The 18,454-nt window shown below is 30.6% G+C and overlaps 1 protein-coding gene across 3 annotated transcripts; it reads right to left on the reverse strand.

Moving 5' to 3' along the window:
- Positions 1-446: 446 nt before the first annotated feature.
- LOC111276886 (protein EXPORTIN 1A) lies at positions 447-17,580 on the reverse strand. Of its 3 annotated transcripts, none has more exons than XM_022862829.2 (32): positions 17,066-17,580; positions 15,300-15,416; positions 14,957-15,049; positions 14,757-14,828; positions 14,363-14,470; positions 14,202-14,284; positions 9,566-9,704; positions 9,368-9,436; positions 9,170-9,247; positions 8,902-8,964; positions 8,763-8,807; positions 8,348-8,455; positions 8,141-8,239; positions 7,357-7,560; positions 6,847-6,906; positions 6,034-6,144; positions 5,786-5,883; positions 5,413-5,521; positions 5,039-5,104; positions 4,833-4,931; positions 4,654-4,734; positions 4,432-4,521; positions 3,947-4,032; positions 3,766-3,846; positions 3,500-3,682; positions 2,872-2,938; positions 2,255-2,365; positions 1,929-2,036; positions 1,710-1,847; positions 1,499-1,636; positions 1,317-1,421; positions 447-1,111 (listed from the first exon to the last, which is right to left on the reverse strand). In XM_022862829.2, the coding sequence occupies exons 1-32, from the start codon at positions 17,162-17,164 to the stop codon at positions 989-991; spliced, it is 3,231 nt and encodes a 1,076-aa protein (XP_022718564.2). In that variant the 5' UTR covers positions 17,165-17,580; the 3' UTR covers positions 447-988. The 3 variants fall into 3 exon arrangements, with proteins under 3 accessions (XP_022718564.2, XP_089619843.1, XP_022718565.2); XM_089763717.1 differs by having other exon boundaries at positions 16,799-17,391; XM_022862830.2 differs by lacking the exons at positions 8,763-8,807; positions 8,902-8,964 and having other exon boundaries at positions 17,066-17,303.
- Positions 17,581-18,454: the final 874 nt, after the last annotated feature.

Genomic DNA, 18,454 nt, shown 5'->3' on the forward strand with positions numbered 1-18,454 from the left:
GTAATTATTCCTTAAATGTAATAAACAAATATAAATAAAAAGATATCAAATTTGTTTACAAATTATTCGTTTTACACTTTGTTAGATAAATAAATTTTATTACATTCAAACTATTTATTTAATTAATAAATTTTAAAATATTATTTATAATTATTTATTAATTTTATTAAATAAAAATAAACAGATAAAAACTAAACACATTAACAAATTGTTTACAAATTGTTCATCAAATATTATTAATTTACATCATCCATAATCACCATAGCTGCCAGCTTCATATGGATTCTATCATAAAACTTTTGTTATCCATAGTCTACAGAGTTTTAACACTTCTAAACATTAAAACCATTTTTTGTTGTCTTTTACGAAGCCTCGCAAGCAATTCTACCAATGGTTAAAACTTGTGGATTTTTAATTCCAGGCTGAGGATAAGAAAATCGGAAACATGATTTAAAAGATACTAATATATTTAATAACGAAGTAAAAGTACATTATCTTAACTTGAAACTATAAACAAAGACAAGGCGCTGTGGCCAAACACTGAAAAAAAAAAAAGCAGAAGGAAAAAAAAAATTCTGCACAATCCCCCAAGGTTAGTATTCCCATTCAACCTAGGATGAATCAATAATACTTCAAAAAGAGTCATCTCAACTGCATCCCAACCACATTGATTAATACAAATATCAAGCTGGAGGTAGGAATCCCATAACAATGACTCAGATCGGATATATATATCCCTACGTTAAACACCTAAATATTCTACACATTACCGATAGACATATAGGCAGCATCTCCAGCAGCCAAGCCTGTGTGCACCAGCAAAGGTGATTCACCATTTTCAACAAAAATGGCGAGCTCCGGCTAAAATGAGAAACAATGGGCGAAAAATGCTTTACATTCAAGGATACTGGTGGTAAAACCAAGGCGCAACCTTTAACTCCCAAGTCAAACTATAACAAATTAGCTACCAAGGCAAAGTTAGCCACATCTACGAATCCAACATCTCGTCTTGTATCTCGTTTGGGGCAATGAGACCCGGGATAGAAAGCATCCGTTGTCGCTCTCTTTCCCTCTGTACAGCAGCCTCTTCTGCATAGAGATCTTTATTATCCTGCAGAAAGTACAGTTAAATGATCAGTTTGCTCATCATGGCAAACCACATACAGAGATGGGAAATTTAATACTATCAAAGGCCATAGAGTGAAACTTCTAAATTTTAACTAAACTTAACAGTTAAATAAACTCCATAAATGATAAACATAGATCTATTTACAAGCTCATAAACAAAGATCCTTTTTGCTCTTTCAAAGCTTTACCTGAGCTGAAAATTCTTTTGATTGCACAAGGAAGTCCCGTATGTGATTTTTAAATGTGGACAAATCATTTCTCGACTCAAATAGTCCATTCACAAATTGAGCGACCTGAAACCCACATAGATCAGTGATATCAACTCAGTAAATAAAAGAAGAATTGATTGGATCTGAACCTGTTATTATACCTCAGCTGCAGTCATGTTGGGGAATGATGTACTAAGAAGTTTTATTGTGTATTCACGAACAAACGTTCCATTATTTGGATATGGATATGGAACCGTAGCAGCATCCCACAAGGGCTCAGTCAACAAACCACTCTCAACCTGAAAACAATTCATCAACTAAAGATTAAACTGATGCAAATGAGAACAATCAAGGCACAGTAAAATACTTTACCAGGAAGAACAGGTGCTGTAAAACCAAGACATGTAACTTGAAGCCAGGTTTGTGAAATGTGTCTGTCAAGACGGCAAATATTTCTTGCTCAATTGTCAAAAAGTATGTCCGGTAGAACTGGTTACAAAATTCAGGAGCCTGTCAAGGTACCAAAACCAAAAACTCAGCATCTTGCATCAACAAAGTCATCTACCATGCAAAACTACAACACTGTCAGACCTGAAAGTTTTTCAGCATCTCCAGTAGAAGATTTAGACCAGTTTCTGCAATATTCCTTTCTGTATGCCGGAATGCCCAAATGATTGAATCCATAACTAGCTTTAGTTGCTGATGCAGATGAATGAAAAAAATTAGTAAAAATAATGATTGCATTGAAACTATTTCAAACATTAAAAAAAAAAAAAAAAAAAAACTGACACTACATAATCCGTTATTAATTGAAAAAGTAAAAGCTTCGACCGAAACAGAAATTTAATGAAATATTTCATGTTTTTATTGAAGGACAGCTATAATAGATCAGCAAAAAGAAGAAACACTACACCAACCTGACTTGACAACCGAATAAGTGCAGGAAAACAGTGAGTAGCAATGGCACGAAGTAATGAAAAGAATTTGAGGCGATGTTCGGGGTAATCTTCAAAATTTTTAGTTATCATCTGCAGGGCATCACAGCAAGCTATTATAGGCAAAGCAACTTAAGAATAAACTATAACATTTCAATTTTAACTAGCCATCTGCAAAGCAGCATCAGACTTCCAGCGAGAATATTATCAAATAATGCAGTTATGACATGTTATTTATCAGCTATATCACATAGTATGAATCCAAATTTTATCAAATCTCAAGGAAATGAAAAGATGATCTACAAAAATTCCTCCATAAAAGTATAAAAATTAAGGGAATATAACATTGAGGGACCTTCATTTTATTTAGTGACGTGTATACAACATTTTAGTACTCATTCTTGCAATGCTTAATCTGATAATCTCTTGTGAGTTAATACACAATATTAGAATTCCTATTCAAATATGAGCTTTTGCCTTTGGTATCACATCCTAAGCTTTACAAAGGGCATAGACAACACCCTCTCCCCCATCCCCTGTAAGCTCGTCCTCCTTTCCATAACACAGGCACAAAATAAATATATCAATAAAAGACTCACCTCCAGTGTGCACTGGAAAACAGCTTCAAATATACGAGGAACATCATCTATCATTGCAGCTTTATACCTTCATGCATAAATAACAGGAACAACATATAAGAAATGCAAAGATTTTATACTAAAGATGACAACAAATATTGAAACTAAAGACAAATGGCATTACATCAGCCACCACCAGTACAATAAATAGAAGGTAAAGGCTGCTTTGTTTTAGGCACAAAGAAAATGTTACACTTGGACAATTTAGCAACCAGTGAAACTTAGAAGAGTTTCAATACAGCACTGATACGGGTCAGAGCATATGGGAATAAAACTATTTGCATTTATAAGGGAATAAGAAAACGATAGTTCTTTCAGTCGCAGAATAACTAGTGTCAGCAAGATTAAGATTAACGTGCAAAGGTAACAATGGCTTCCCATCTTTTTAGTTGGGCCTTGGAAGAAATATCAACAATTGACATACATGATTCTCTGGTATAATAAGTACTAGTCAATAAATCCATCCTACCTAAACATCTGAAGGATCAAAGCATTTCATGTACTCAACAAGTCGTTGATTAATGTTCAATATTATACCATAAAAATGGTACCTCATAAAAGTGGAAGAGGCATGCAAGGGTTACCATACTTGTTTATTATTGTAGCAAAAAGTGACAAAACTTCAGATTCTCTAGCATCGGGCAAATTCCTAGCATAGTCACCAAGAACTGGATCCATCATTGGGGGCACAAATTGTTTACCAATTTGTGGTTGATCTTCTGCTTTGTCCAAAAATGTGTCAATGAGCTTAAGAGTCTCCCTCTTAACAGATCTGCTTCATAAAGCACATTAAAATAAAAAAGAAAATTTTGATTGAACCTTAACAAAGAAAAGCATATCTGTAAATGGTCTCACCGTAGAAGTTTCACATAGGATGTTTTCGATGCAAAGGGTCCACCTTCCGCAATGCTACTTGATATAAGTTCACTGTACATTCTGTAAATTACAGCACCATAAATTACCAATATTAGCAAGAAGAAAGTTTATTGCATTTCCATGCTCAAATTTGCATTTTGAACTACTAAATTAGATTTACCTGTATACATTGAGCATGTCTAGGAAGATCAAAGAAACCTGTGTTAAGAAATATGTTCCAAGAGAACTGGCCACACTAGTGTTTGTCTGCAACATGTAGAGACTCGTTCTAAGTCTCACTAAATCCCAATAAGCAATAATTATAACCATTGTATCAGAAATATCAAGTCTGCATGGAAAGAATAGCTCTATTCGACCACCAAAGAATCCAATCAATGGATACACAGACATAAACCATTAAATTATCATAGCAATCAAGAATCCTCACCTCCATATAAATGACAAACTTTCGAGAATGAACTACCATTTGAATTTCTACTTTTTATTTTGTACAATGCAATAGAAATCAGAAAGAAAAGCATAGTTTATCTTTCAACAAAAGGTTGGTCCCTGCCTATAATATGTAAAATTAACTAGGCGCATTTATGCTATATTAAATTTGAACAAAAGAAATGAAGATAAAACTTCATATGAAAATAAGAATACCTGCAGTATGTTTAGCACAGTTCTTATCACGTCCGGATCTTTAAGGAAGTCAACACTTTGACGTGCCTGTCCTATAATTTCAGTCCATTTCTGCAAAACAAGCATCATCATAAGAAACAGGCTACCAGCACAACCTTATCATATTTGCATGCAATGGCACAGACACGTAGATACATATGAGAGAGAAACAAAAAGGTAACTGTTCCTCTATCAATGACAAACCTGGTTGGGGAGTTCCATCAGTCTATGCAAGTATTCATCCCTCTTATGGGGATCAGATTCCGCCTGAATCATATGACCAACCTGAAATTTAAAATTTAAAAAAAGGAAAAATAAGCTTATCAAGCAACAAAATAGACATGCAAAGATCTTAATAATACAGGCATGGATAAGAGGCATACAGATTCATAAAATGTATGAATCTGATGAGGCTCAAGATCAGCAACTGTTGTTGCAAGAGCAGATAAAAGTTCAGACACAAATGGTTCATTTTCTCCAACCTGAATTCAGAAGGTATAGTTCATTAATATAAGAGGTTCTGACCTAACTATATATATAATATAATAAGTTACAAACAAAGAGGCAAAATGTCGAAAGTAGATGATACCTGCACGATCACAAATTTTCGCTTGCATTTCTGAACAATTTTCAAGAATGTGTCACAGGCCATATCCTGAAGCGCCCAACATGTTATATTAAGACATTATAGTATGAAATAATAGCCACAATCTCCTATTATCATCATTATCAGTAGCAAAATCATAACATAATGAGATGATCATAAACAAAATTAGATAAAAGGCAAAATTCAACTTATTGTGTACTTTCAGTTACACTTTACAAAACATGTTAACCAATAAGAAACATATGCCACATTAACAAGCAAATCAATAGTGTTAAGTACACAAGTGTTTTCACCATTGAATTATTTCATCAAAAAAATCAGAAGATAAAAGTTATTTCTTTTCCCAATGATTTTACCTGAACTCCAGGATGTGTTTCATGCATGAACTCAAACAACTTATTAACAACAGTTTTCAGGAACTTCCAGTGAGCCCTTAAAAACCGTGGATACTGTCCAACAACATACCTGTAAATAAAACCAATAACAACATTAAATTAAGATTAGCAATTTTAAAATATAGCTTGCAGAAAAAGAGCAGCTGTTAAGTTCCTTCAGGCTCCCCAAGTCACCAACAAGCACATGCCAAACTAAGAATGCCCGAAAATAGCCATTCCATTTGAATAAAAGCACAGGTTGTAAAAAATGTGGCATGCTTTAAATGGCAGGCAGAGTCCAGGGAGAAACAAATATGGACAGTCCACATATACTCTTGAAGTTGCATATTCTTACATTATGTTACTAGCAATAACAGCTTTATTGTCCTTCCCCTTAGTGATTTCACACAAATTCAGTAAATCACGAATGACCATCACCAGAAACCTGTTTTCCTGACATGAAACCAAACATGTTAACTAATATCAGCAAAAAACATACAAGGGATGAGAAGCTAGCAACTCATGCAAGTATATGCATATGTGTCTACATCACATCATGTAAGATCTTGTGGTTAACATTTCTTGGTGTAGAGAGAAGGATACCTGCTCTTCCACCATGGAACCAGAAATAGATCCTATTGCCCAGCATAACGTGTTCAAATTGTTCCAAGTCCAATCCTCACCACTCAATTGCTTGCTTAATTTCTTTAGCATCTGCATTACATAGATAATGAAACAAATCTAAATTGAATCATTTATATATTATTATAAAACCCAACTGAGTTGATGTCAAGACTCACAAGTCTATTAACTCCAACGCAATTAAGGAATTTACTTAAAAGCCAATATAAAATTAGATTTCTTCTTTTTTTTTTTTTAATAAAAAACACATTTATAAAAACTTCTTAAAAAAAAAAAAAAAACACTACCACATTTCTACTCACATAACGTCTTCTTCCCTTTAAAAACACAATTTTTTAGATACTCACACAGTGGGTGGGGAAATTCTAGTATAAGTTAAGAATCTGCCATAAACTTTAGAAAAGAATGACCAATGGAAAATAATCGATGCATAAGATCTCTAGAGAAAATAAAAATAAAAACTAAAATCCAAGACTGAACTATCATAGAAAGAGGACTCCTTCAGGTTCTCAGAATTTGTGAGTTGACCTCCCTTTTTTCTCTCTGATCGTTCCTTCATTTACCATTACATTAGTGATATCATATGCAACAGAATATCTACATGCCAAATTGCTGCAGTTGTTTAGAGAAGATAAAGGAATGAGAATGACGAAAATTTCATTTTTATTAGTGAACACAATGACTCCCAATCTCAGGAAAATTAGGTAAAAGCAGTACATAACATTATTTAACTTTTAGAAAACAGAAAATTATAAATATCTCATATTCCTATACCTGCTTTTCAGTATCCTCATGATCCAGGTGAGACAAATAGATCAGCGTCTCCCTCATAATCTGCAACATATAACTTTATTAACAAAGGAAACAGGAGAAAACTAATTCATATATATATATATTTATAAATAAAGATAATAACTAAACAAAAACTTCTAAAACATATATTGGGATAATAAAGCTTCAAAGTGTTTGCTCTGCATATCAAGTGCAGTATAGTCCGGGTGATAGATGAAATTTTGTTTTACAGGCATCTTTACACAAAAGACATACATGCCTGGTAGATATCTTACTAGATGAAGTTTACAATGGCTGGTAGATATCCTACTAGATAAAGTTTACAAAAAATGGCAAGATGAAAAACACTAAAACTGCAACCTATCAATCAGCCGTAATTCATCAATAGATTTTTAGGGAAGAAATACAGTAAGCACTCATGAATGGGAATAATTTCATGAATGTTAATCATCTAGATTAAGCATCACATACTTGAAATTAGAGATTTATCACCTTATACTGAACAAGAACATCATTGTCTTTCATTGTCTCTCGAACAATATTGCCATTTTCATCTTCGACTATCAGAACTTCCTCAGGCTTAGCCATACGACAAATCATTAGCATTCTCAACTTCGACATTGTTCCAGCATAAAGTTGTCGTCGTTGCAGAAGCTGGGCACCATGGCCCTCAACCATGCCAGGAAGCAAAGGCACCTGCCGGATTCAATCCATTGACAAGAAATGAGCAAGCCTTCCACAGTAATCTAGAAATGTCAACTCCTGTAGCAATTCAACATTCACAGAAAACCACAGCCAACATCTATCCACAAAAATAAGCACAAAACTGCCATAGTGCTATCTAAAGTTAACAATACCAATTCCACATCACTTTTCACAGACAGGTAGACAACCATTTAAAAGAGAGAGAGAGAGAGAGAGAGAGAGAGAGAGAGAGATCATATCTAAGAAGCCATCCATCTAAACATGTAAAAATAAGTAGATCAACATGATTTTTTTTTTCACATTTTCTACTATATATCATTGCCAGATATGAGGGCAATAATAAGTGTGGCCCTATGTCATTTCTTTCCAGTTGGCATACCTCTCAGACAGAAACCCAGAAAAAACAAGAGGAAGATTTTGCCAAAAAGGTGGCTAAAAGAAAAGAGTTACAAGATGCTATGCAGATAGACTTGATAACACTTAAGCTATTATGGAGATTCACAGTAGCTCTCTAAATTCCAAATCCTTTACAACAAATGGCTTTAAATTAAACATATAACAATCCTGATACCTGCACTCCTATCATTTTGCCAGTTACTGCAGGATTATCCATGTTATCATGTGCATCAAATAGCTCCAAGACCAAGGAGTTCCAATAGTCCAAGCAAACCTATTTACCAGGAGATGAGTAAAATAATGCTTTGGAAACCAAGTTCCAAAAGATTAAAAAGGGAACAACCATATATAACAAATAAAGGATATTGAATTGCCATGACACCTTAAAAACCTCTGTATCATCCACATAAGAAATGTTGAGAAGGTATTCCAGACCCACTAACAGTGCAGAAATATTTTCTTGTGCTGTCTCTAGCACCCGAATGTGAAACTGAAAACAAAGAACAATTTTAGCAACATAATCATCAAAAACACCAACTAGAACTGAGATATCAAACTTAGATCAATCCAATATTTAACAATATGCTTAATCAAAAAGAAAAAAATCAACTGTCAAAAGAATATATTAGAACAACAATATTTGTAATTTGGATCAGTCTTTGAATCAAAATGCATATAGGCACTCATCAACCACATCAAACTTGGGGCTTAATGGGAACTAAACCAACCCTATCACTCATTAACCATCTTTCACCTTATGATCAGAAGGAGCTTTGTTGATTTCATCGGCAACTTACCTTGTAGAATGAAGTGAAGAACAGTGCCAAATTCTGAATGAATGCCTAGAGCAATAACATAAAAGAATGAGTATACATAGACAAAATTTAAGTATATCAAATTGTATGCCAGACAGAATCCATCTGACTGGAAATATACCTGTTCCTCAGTGGTTCCATGTGTATAAGCCTCAGGGATGTTTGTACTTGATGGGAGAATAGTCTAAAAACATCCCAAAAGTACCCAAATATTAACCAGAGAACAAAAAGAAAAGAAGGACAAACACACAATGAAGAAAAGCAACATCAAATCTACATATCAACCAAATGAAATAAAAAAAGTAAGCCAAATAGAAAAATGTACAAATCTGCAAACCTAAGTTCTAAGTGCAAATTTCAATGAACTTATAAAGTACATGCTCACACACCTGCAACTGGACCATGAATATATTGTACATCTTAACATATTGCACATTATAGTAGTCCCCAAAATTTAAGGCAGCAACCTGCAATCATCCATAAATGTAATAAATAAAGCTCCACATTCTTAGAGTGAGAACAATATAACTTTATTCTATTTAGGAAAAATTTAAAAAAAAAACAAAACAGAATAAAAAAACATTTACCTCTGTAAGACATTGGAGGGTGAGATTCCGATACGATGGCACGGGGAAAAATTTTAGGAGTGTTTCCAGCTGTAAGACACATAAATACAGCATTAGTGTTGAAACAAATGATATCAATAATAAATATGAACTTCATAAAAAACGTTGCATGCACAACACATGGGCAGCCAAGTCATCTGAGAAGCAAGAATTATTTACCAATGTTGATTCAAAAATATAGCCCAATGGAATCCAGGAAAGAAATGCATGCAAGGTGGATAGCGTAGCCCGTATAAGCTCTGTTCTCTGAGAAGCTGATAGTATGTATAAGCATAACTCATGAATGAGTTGAAACTCACTGTAGAAAACAAATACAAAATTTAGCAAGATGGATTGCACAAAGATAAAACAAATAACAAAAATAACCCTTGCTTGGAAGAATAAAATTATTATCAGTGAGACCTTACGTTGCATAAAACAGAGCAGCAAGGTAAATACTATAATTAATAATCGAATGTTAATGGAAGACCTTCAACTCATCTCTTTATACCAACAAATAAATGAGATCTTCATCAGATTATAGTTCATTTAACAGTTTTTACATGCAGATTAAAAAATTCCGGACATTAGGTACCTTAGAGGGGGACATATTTGATTGCCTAAAGGGTAAGACGTGCCCTTGGATCATAATTCAAGAATTATTTAAGCCCTTAATCTTATATTTCGACTCAATTGAACTCTTAATTGGACGAAATTTAGTCATGTGGAAAAATTGAATCAAGCAATTAACAAACTACAGTGAATTGAACCCTTAGAGGGATCTCAGAGAGAAAGTGGGAGAGAAATAGAGAAGAAAAAGAAAAAGAAAAAAAAAGAAGATTTTATTTTATTTTCACATATATTAACTGCACAATTTGACAATTTTATCTATTTTATTAATATCATATGAAATTTTATCTTAGTTGGAAAAAAATTAATAATGTTAATTTTTTCATCCAAATAAGGACTTAATTGGATACAAATAAATATTGGATAATTTTTTAATTATAGTTCAAGGGCTTTTTATACCCTTTAGCTATTTGGTCCTCTTCCTTTTCAGACCAGTTTTTTCACTTACTATTAGAACTAATCTCAGATCTTATTGCCAATTTACTATGCAAAACATGATTTCATATGCTCAAAATGATGTCAACATGCAAACAAAAATTCAAAAGACATTTTTTCCCAAACATGCCATGTTGCAGTTGTAATATGATTTTCAAGTGGCCTATATCCAAGGGCAGAAAGATGTGCCAGAAGTTAAATCAGAATTCATTTTCAAACAAACGTTGATTTCCATATGACCATTCAATCCAAGGATAGACATTTTATACGACATGACCAAAATACAATCAGAGATTAACCAATAAACATCCAAGAATAGTACTGAACAGCAATATTTATAAAATCTTATATAATTATATAAAAGCCAAACCTCTACAAAAGAGGAAATAATATGATGTGGATAATTTACATTTTCGACATGTGAATAATCTAAAAAATTGGTATATGTTTAAAATTAATTATGCATTTCAAATTTAATTGTAAAATAAATTTAATTTAAAATATCTTATTTTCATTATTATAAAACACATTCAATGATTCTTATTACATTTGCTTTTAAATAATTAATTGATTAAAATAAATTATAAACCAAATCAAGAGTAATAATATCTTAAATTGAGAGAAATTTATACTTAATAATTAGAATAGTCAAATATAAAGTATATTTAATACGCTTAAGAGAAACGAAAAAAGAGATTTTGAAATTAATGTAATAATGATAATAAAATTAAATTTTTATTAAATGATAGTTTTTATACATTCCATAAATTACTCTCATTATTTTTATTTTTAGTTTTTAGTCAAACTTATTATAATAAATACTAAATACCTTGAACACCTCATTAATCTTATATCTTATCTTATATAAATATATAAAAATCAAAGCTTTCGACAAAAATGAAAATATTCAATGTGGATGTTTTATTTTTTACACGTGTACAATCATGAACAAACGTCATGTGTCATCTAATAAATACATTTTATTTTATGTATTTTTAATTTTAAAAAAATCAATATGCTTAATTTGATGTGATTCATTTGTAATATATAAAAAAAAGAAATTTATTTAATTTAGATTATTGCATTTATTCTCTCTTAAATATTCATTACTCTTACTTTATATAAATAAATTTCAATTCAATTTGTAATCATAGTTAATTATTTTTTAATTTTAAACCACTCTCAATTAAATTATTCTTAATTTTTCACACCAACTTGAACATTATAAATAGAAATATGTTTTTGTCCATTTGAAATAATAGTATTGGACATTTGTTCTATGATTCTATTATGTTTCGTTTCTCTTTTTTCTTTTTTTTATTTATTCCATTGATATGTTTCTTTTTCTTCCATTTGTTTTATTCCTCTTTATTTCAAAATGTGATTTCTTTTATTGTTTTTTAATATTAAAATTTGCTTTTTAGCCAAAAAAAAATCTGATTTTAGTTTTTGAAACAATATTAATATAATATACAAATACGTTGATATGCCTTAAAATTAATCTAAACATTTCATATACAATATAAAATGACTTGCTTCGTTTTATCTTTATATTTAATTTTTATTTTATTTTTTAATGAAGTAATTTATAATTTTTTTATGTGCTAATGTATATACGTATGCTATATGATTAATATTGACTACAAAATTTTACCAGCATTTCTAATTGGTAGCAAGTTGCTATCAGAAACATGTTTGATCTCAAATAACACAGTGAAGGATTACTACCATGAAAAAAAAAAATAGGATAGGGTATGCAAGGGAATATCCAAACAAATATAGATGGCTTACACCACTTAGTCTCGCATGGGATTACCAATTTCTAAATTTCAATTATTCCAATATCAAATGAAATTCAATTATCTTATACATACAAATGAAAACAAAACTTTAATTAGTTATCTAAATTATAAATGTATTGATTTCTTAAATATTATTATATGTAATGAGAATTAAGCTAACTGATTTGCTTGGTCATTTCTTTTGAAAATTCAAACCAAAATTGAAGTTCACATTAATCACTTAACATACAATCTCTATCAATTACCTCTAACTAAATTAATTGGTGTCTTTTAAGTTTGAGAAATGTGTTGGCATTCATTAGAGTAAATTGAACAATAGAGATAATAAGTTATTGCATTACTAGAGATTTGTTATTTACCCATCAATATGCTTTTACAGTTTGTAAAAATGGATCCAATAATAAGAAATTGTGTTAATAATAGACACAAAGTTTTAAAAATTAAAGTAAAAATCAAATTTCCAAATAGTGTTAGTATTGATCAAATTGAGTGTTATTGATAAAGCAAAGTTAAATGAGGATTTAAACCTCTCAAGAGATTAAGAGTTGAGAATTGATTTATCAGAATGATTTATACAATAAATATAATATTATAATCATTTTCTTATAAATGGCCAATGTTTTTTACTTTTATGAATAAGTTAAAATTCAAATTGTAATTAAACTTTAATTTTTCATTATTGTTTACCTTAAATTGCTCAAAATTAAACTCCACTCTTAACTTTTACCATTCAACATTGACACTACATAAAAATAGGAGTCTTCTTTGATGTATTACCATTTAATAATTAAAACTCAAAAAATTTTAAATTTAAATTATTATCAGAAGACCAAATTTCAATTTTATATATTGTCTTTCTAATATTACACTACTACATTAAATGAAAGATTTCTTTTCTATTTCATGAGAAAAGAATTTGTGTTACTTCCAATTAATTAATTCATATAAAAAACATATTTTAAAAAATTATTATCTATCAACTATTTGGCATTCGAACAAATACTTATAACATTTGAAAACTATAAAGTCATTCAATTAATAACTATATACTTTTTATAAAAAATTTATTAATTTCATTCCCTTATTTAAATAAAATTTATCCTACATTAAGTTAGTATTGCCTACTCTTGATTTGATTTTTATATTATGTACTTGCCTCAAATATAATCTTAAAATATATGTTAAAATATATATATTCATATCAAAAGGAAAAAATAGTATGTACAAGTATGAAATAAATGTACTTGCTAATAAAATCTATTAATTTTATTATTTAATGGTTAATTGACAATGATAACTATCAATGGATTGACTGCAATTAAATTATTAGATTTTTTTTAACATATAAAAACAAAATTTTAAAATTAATTTTAACATATATTTTTTAGATTATAAATTTTCTTAATATTTTTGCTCGATTGATGAATTTATAAAAATTAAAATAACTTCTTTTAAAACAAGTGATTGTCCAATCATAAATTATTGTTACACTTTTATGTGCTTTATCAAATATGTTACAGTAAAATTCAAATCTCTTCTTTTAATTCTAAGTTACCAAACCTAATATATAAGTTGTTGGAAAAAGTAAGGATAAAATATGCTTTTTGATTTTAAATGAAATTTTGTATGGAGAATTTTTTACATTTTGATTTCAAATTGAAATAAATACAATAACAACATATAAATTTAGTTAAAAGAAATATAATATCATCATATGAAATTTAATTAATTAAAATAATATTATAAAAGAATAAAAATCCTGTGCAATTATATTATAAAAGAATAAAAATCCTGTGCATTGCACAGGTCACAAACTAGTAGAAACTAAAATGCAAACAGAAATCTCAACAATAAACATCCACAAAAGTATAACTAATAACCCTAATATATCTCAAAATAAGAAAAATATTTTCACTAGATTAGAGATTGATTAAGAAAAATATTTTCACCTGTTTAGTGATTGTTTAAGCTCTTTGATCTTTTGTTGAGTCATCTCACCTCTTGAGAAATCAAAAACTTCTTCACTTAGAAGCTGACCACAGAAAAGCTCATGTTGCCATCAGATTCTACAACCAGTTTTACTAGGAAAGAATTCTAATATAAAACTTACTTTCAATATTGCCATGCAATTTTCGCATATTGTTTCACTAGTTTTTGCTGCAGCAACAAGATCAGGAATGAAGCTTTGCCACCTAGCTGGCCAATCATGCTTTAGGATCTGTACATTCAGTAGGCATAGAATTTTTAAGATAACAATTACCATATATAATGAATTTATTGTAGTCATTAATTTCCTCTCATTTTAGATTAATGAAGTAATACTTGTGAAACCTTCCAAGGAAAAATTCAAAAACTCACCAGTAGGGTAACCAATGGGCAAAAGAAATGTGAAATAATTTTTTTGGTGTTATAACTTGTAAACATGGTCAGTGGTTAGAAAAAAAAAAAAAAAAGTCTGTAACTCTTTTATGAAATACATTTTGTGCAAGGCACATAAGTTATACCTGAACCAGTATGATATTCAGTTTGTTGACATACAGCCTTTCTGCTCGAAAGGAGGCCTCGTTGCTTGACAACTAGTATAGGATAAAGCACAAGTAAGAATAAATATACAAATAGCAGAAAAGGAATAAATGGGATAAAAGGTACAAAATTTTGAGATTCCTCAAACCAAAAGGAAAAAAGCAATTAAGAGCTCTTTTACCTGTACAATGACTTCAGAAATATAATTTTTCATTCCATCTCGCTGCTCAACAGGCAATGCATTCCATCTATACTTTATAACACCTTCAAGAACCTGTAGACAAGCACAAGAAAAGCCCCCTAAAATCATCAGATTGAATGGAGGATTTCAAATACTTCTTACAGTATTTTGCAATACTCAAGTTATTTGTTAGAAAAAGTTCTTCCAAAGTAACAACCAACTACGCAGCTACAAGGGCAAGACAAGTTATAGGTAAGCACCATACACAACATAGGAATGCGAACTAGAACTCCCTTGAGCAAGTTTTCCATACTACTAATTATAGATTATAGAGCTAACTGACCTGCAAGGCAAAGAACTTGGTATTCAGGCTCTTTGTCTGCTGCAGGATGTGCACAACTTGAAGCCACATGTCTGGATTATTTTGCAGATCTCGCAAGATCTGATCGGCATGAGCTCTCTGTGAAGTGACATACAATTAAGGGAAAAAATTTGTCAAAAACAAATAATGATATGACCAAGCCAAATTGTCCAAAACAAATAATCATATGACCAATCCAAAATATAGTTATAGCCCAATGAGGCGTGTCATATATGAAAAATACAAATAGATTCATCAAATGCCAGAAATATGGTAGTGGTAGTAACTATCTGACAAATCATTTACTTTTATCAATAGTACAACCAAATAAAACCAATAATGTTGGATCAACAAGGTGAAATCAGAAATACTACTGAAATGTAAATAGATGCTAGACTTATCTAAGGGAAACACAGATATTTAAAAGTCTTTTTGCCCCAAAAATGGGGAATCAGATTAACAACTCTTATCCAAAAGTACAATTAACTACTAATTTCTTACTAGTTTAACTTCAATAAGGTTGTCAATAATCATAGTAAAGCCACAACAAAAATTTTAATCGCAGAAGAAAATTTTAAATGACCACTTGTTGGTTTCTAAAAGAATGTCTACCATCACTATAAAGATCTACACTAACAGAACCTACTTATTCCTAGAACATATCATGGTCAGCATCATAGAGAATTAAGGTCTCACACAATCAGCTATTTCTACAATTCTTGAGCATGAACAATCAAACTAAACAATCTGTTCAGTTACAGGGAATCCAAAGCATAAGAGAAAAAAAGAAAGGTAAAATGCATAAACTGCTTCAGCTCATTAGATTGATAGGAGAAAAGATAACAGAAAATAAATGATAAGAGAGAATGAAGTGAATTAAATGAAATTTAATTTTTCTCTTGTTTTTTAGAAAAGAGAACTGATAAACTCAAATGAGTTATCAATGAATTTAAAGGGCATATTTATCAATGACCAAACAATAAAGAATGCACCATTTGGTTTCATTTCTCTCCAAATCTATTAATTTTTAGAGAGATTTAATCAAGAGAAATATAAAAAACAAGTTTTCCTTTTCTTTTTACTTCTATCATAATTATTCTATTTGAACGGAAGAAATATAAAGCCTATCAAACCAAAACGACTGAACGCCAGCCATATCCTAAACCTAGAAATGACAACAGCTAAAAAGCTTCAACCTACCTTCATTTTCTAATAGCTGAAAAGAAATCTTAAACTTTTCTGAAAGAAAAAAAAAAAAGATGATTCAAAATTGCCCATATTTGAAATATCAATTTTTACATCACAAGGAACTTCCCAAAAAGAAAAGGTTCGTGCACTCAAAGCCTTAATTAGGTCTGTCATCCCCTGTCCCCCCACACACACTCCCAAACCACCACCACAGTTCCATAAATTATCCAGTAAACCAGAAAGAAATTTAAAGCTCTAATTAAAAAACTGCATTTAAGTAAAAGCTCACTCACATTAAAACCTAGAAATTCGAAAAAAAAAATCCTCCAGATGGCAGGTGCCCCGCACTTCCCCGGGACTTATCTCCATTAAGTAAATGCCCAGCCATATTAAACCCTACCAAACCAAAATCCCCCACACTCTCTCTTACTTTCTGGGAAACCAAACAGAAATCACTTTAAACTAAAACCACATTTACCCGCTCATTTCCCAGTCAAAGAGTCATGCAACGGATACAGAAAAATGTAAATAAAGAAAAAAAATTAAAGAAATAACCGAACCTCTTCTTTAGATCCGGTACCGTAAAAGGCCGCGACGGTGGCGTCCAGTAAGGAGACATCAATCGGCTGACTCAAATCCCTAAGCCTCTCAGCCGCCATATCTAAAAAACACTTCCCTCTCTCACTTCCACCCAAAACAGAACCAGACACTATAACTCTTCCACTAGAAATGTTAATGAACAAAAACCCTAGAACCTGTACGGACCAAACCCTAAGCGCGACAAATAGAAAGGGACTAAAAACAAAAAAAGAAAAAACTAGAGGATCTTCCAGAAAGAGAATGGGGGGGGGGGGGCAGAGTTTTTGGCTTTATGGGAGTGAAAATTGAAAAATAGTTTCGGAGAGAAAACGAATTTATATATAATAATATAATATAAGTGAGAAAGTGATTTAAAAAAAAAAAAGACAGCTTAAAATTGAAGCAAAAAGAAAGAGGGGGGGGGGGGTGAGGCGGACGCAGCTTGGAAGCGACTTTGAATATTTTTATTATTATTATTATTATTATTATTTTGTTTATTTTATATGTTCACTTTTGGCACTTTTGTTATTTTTTTTTCTTTTAGTTCCGAGGCGGAGAGATTCTGGACCCTATAATTTAGAAAAGCGAGAGTGAGGTGAAGACGGAAGAGAACGGCCTTGGATTTTCTTTTTTCCGTTGGAATTTAATTTTGAAAAGAGATACTCACGACTAGGATGGCGACGGCAGGGTACTTTAGTCTCGATCTTTACTCGATTTTGTTTTCATTTTATATCGAATTATTATTTTTTATTTAATTTAATTTAATATATATAATTCATATCTAATTTTATTTATTATTTATAAAAATATTATTTTATAATAAAAATGACATTTTAATTATACATAAATATATAAACATAGTATTTTATTATATTAATCTTTCAAATTAAAATATTAAATAATAATTTTATTAATATAATATATATAATTAAATAAATAATATAATATATTTTTATATATCGCAAACCTAATTAGCGAAATATCTTAAATTTATTGTTATAAGATCTTTTTACCGATAAAGAAATCTTGTACCGATGATTGGTTATTGGCACAAAAAAAAATAAAATGCTAAAAAAATGGCTTCGAGACGTTTTAAAAAGTCGCTTTTCCTTTAGACTTGTTTATGAGATGTAACAAGGATTGATCGATTAGTTTAAAAGATAAAATGAAGCTCTTGTTTGAACTTTCCTTCCGCTAATAAAATTCACACCATCGAACACCCTTAAAGAGAAAAGAAAAAATCTAACCTTAGCCTAGTTTTTTCTAGCAAACAAAATCTAATTTGAAAGTGAAAAAGAGAGAATTTTGAAAATTTTTTGAAAATTTTGCAAGTGCTCTAAATGTATTTTAATCATTTTTATTTATAGAAA

The sequence above is a fragment of the Durio zibethinus genome, chromosome 7, assembly GCF_047325235.1.
Source record: "Durio zibethinus cultivar Kanyao isolate XHJ-2024 chromosome 7, ASM4732523v1, whole genome shotgun sequence".
Lineage (NCBI taxonomy): Eukaryota > Viridiplantae > Streptophyta > Magnoliopsida > Malvales > Malvaceae > Durio > Durio zibethinus.

Excerpts from the sequence above, each read along its gene's own strand:
- LOC111276886 (XM_022862829.2), bottom strand. The coding sequence starts at position 17,164 with ATGGCGGCTGAGAGGCTTAGGGATTTGAGTCAGCCGATTGATGTCTCC. Across the intron at positions 9,248-9,367 it reads CCCTCCAATGTCTTACAGAG|GTTGCTGCCTTAAATTTTGG; the intron begins GTAAATGTTTTT and ends GGATGATTGCAG. Across the intron at positions 4,522-4,653 it reads TGATGGAACTCCCCAACCAG|AAATGGACTGAAATTATAGG; the intron begins GTTTGTCATTGA and ends CTTGTTTTGCAG.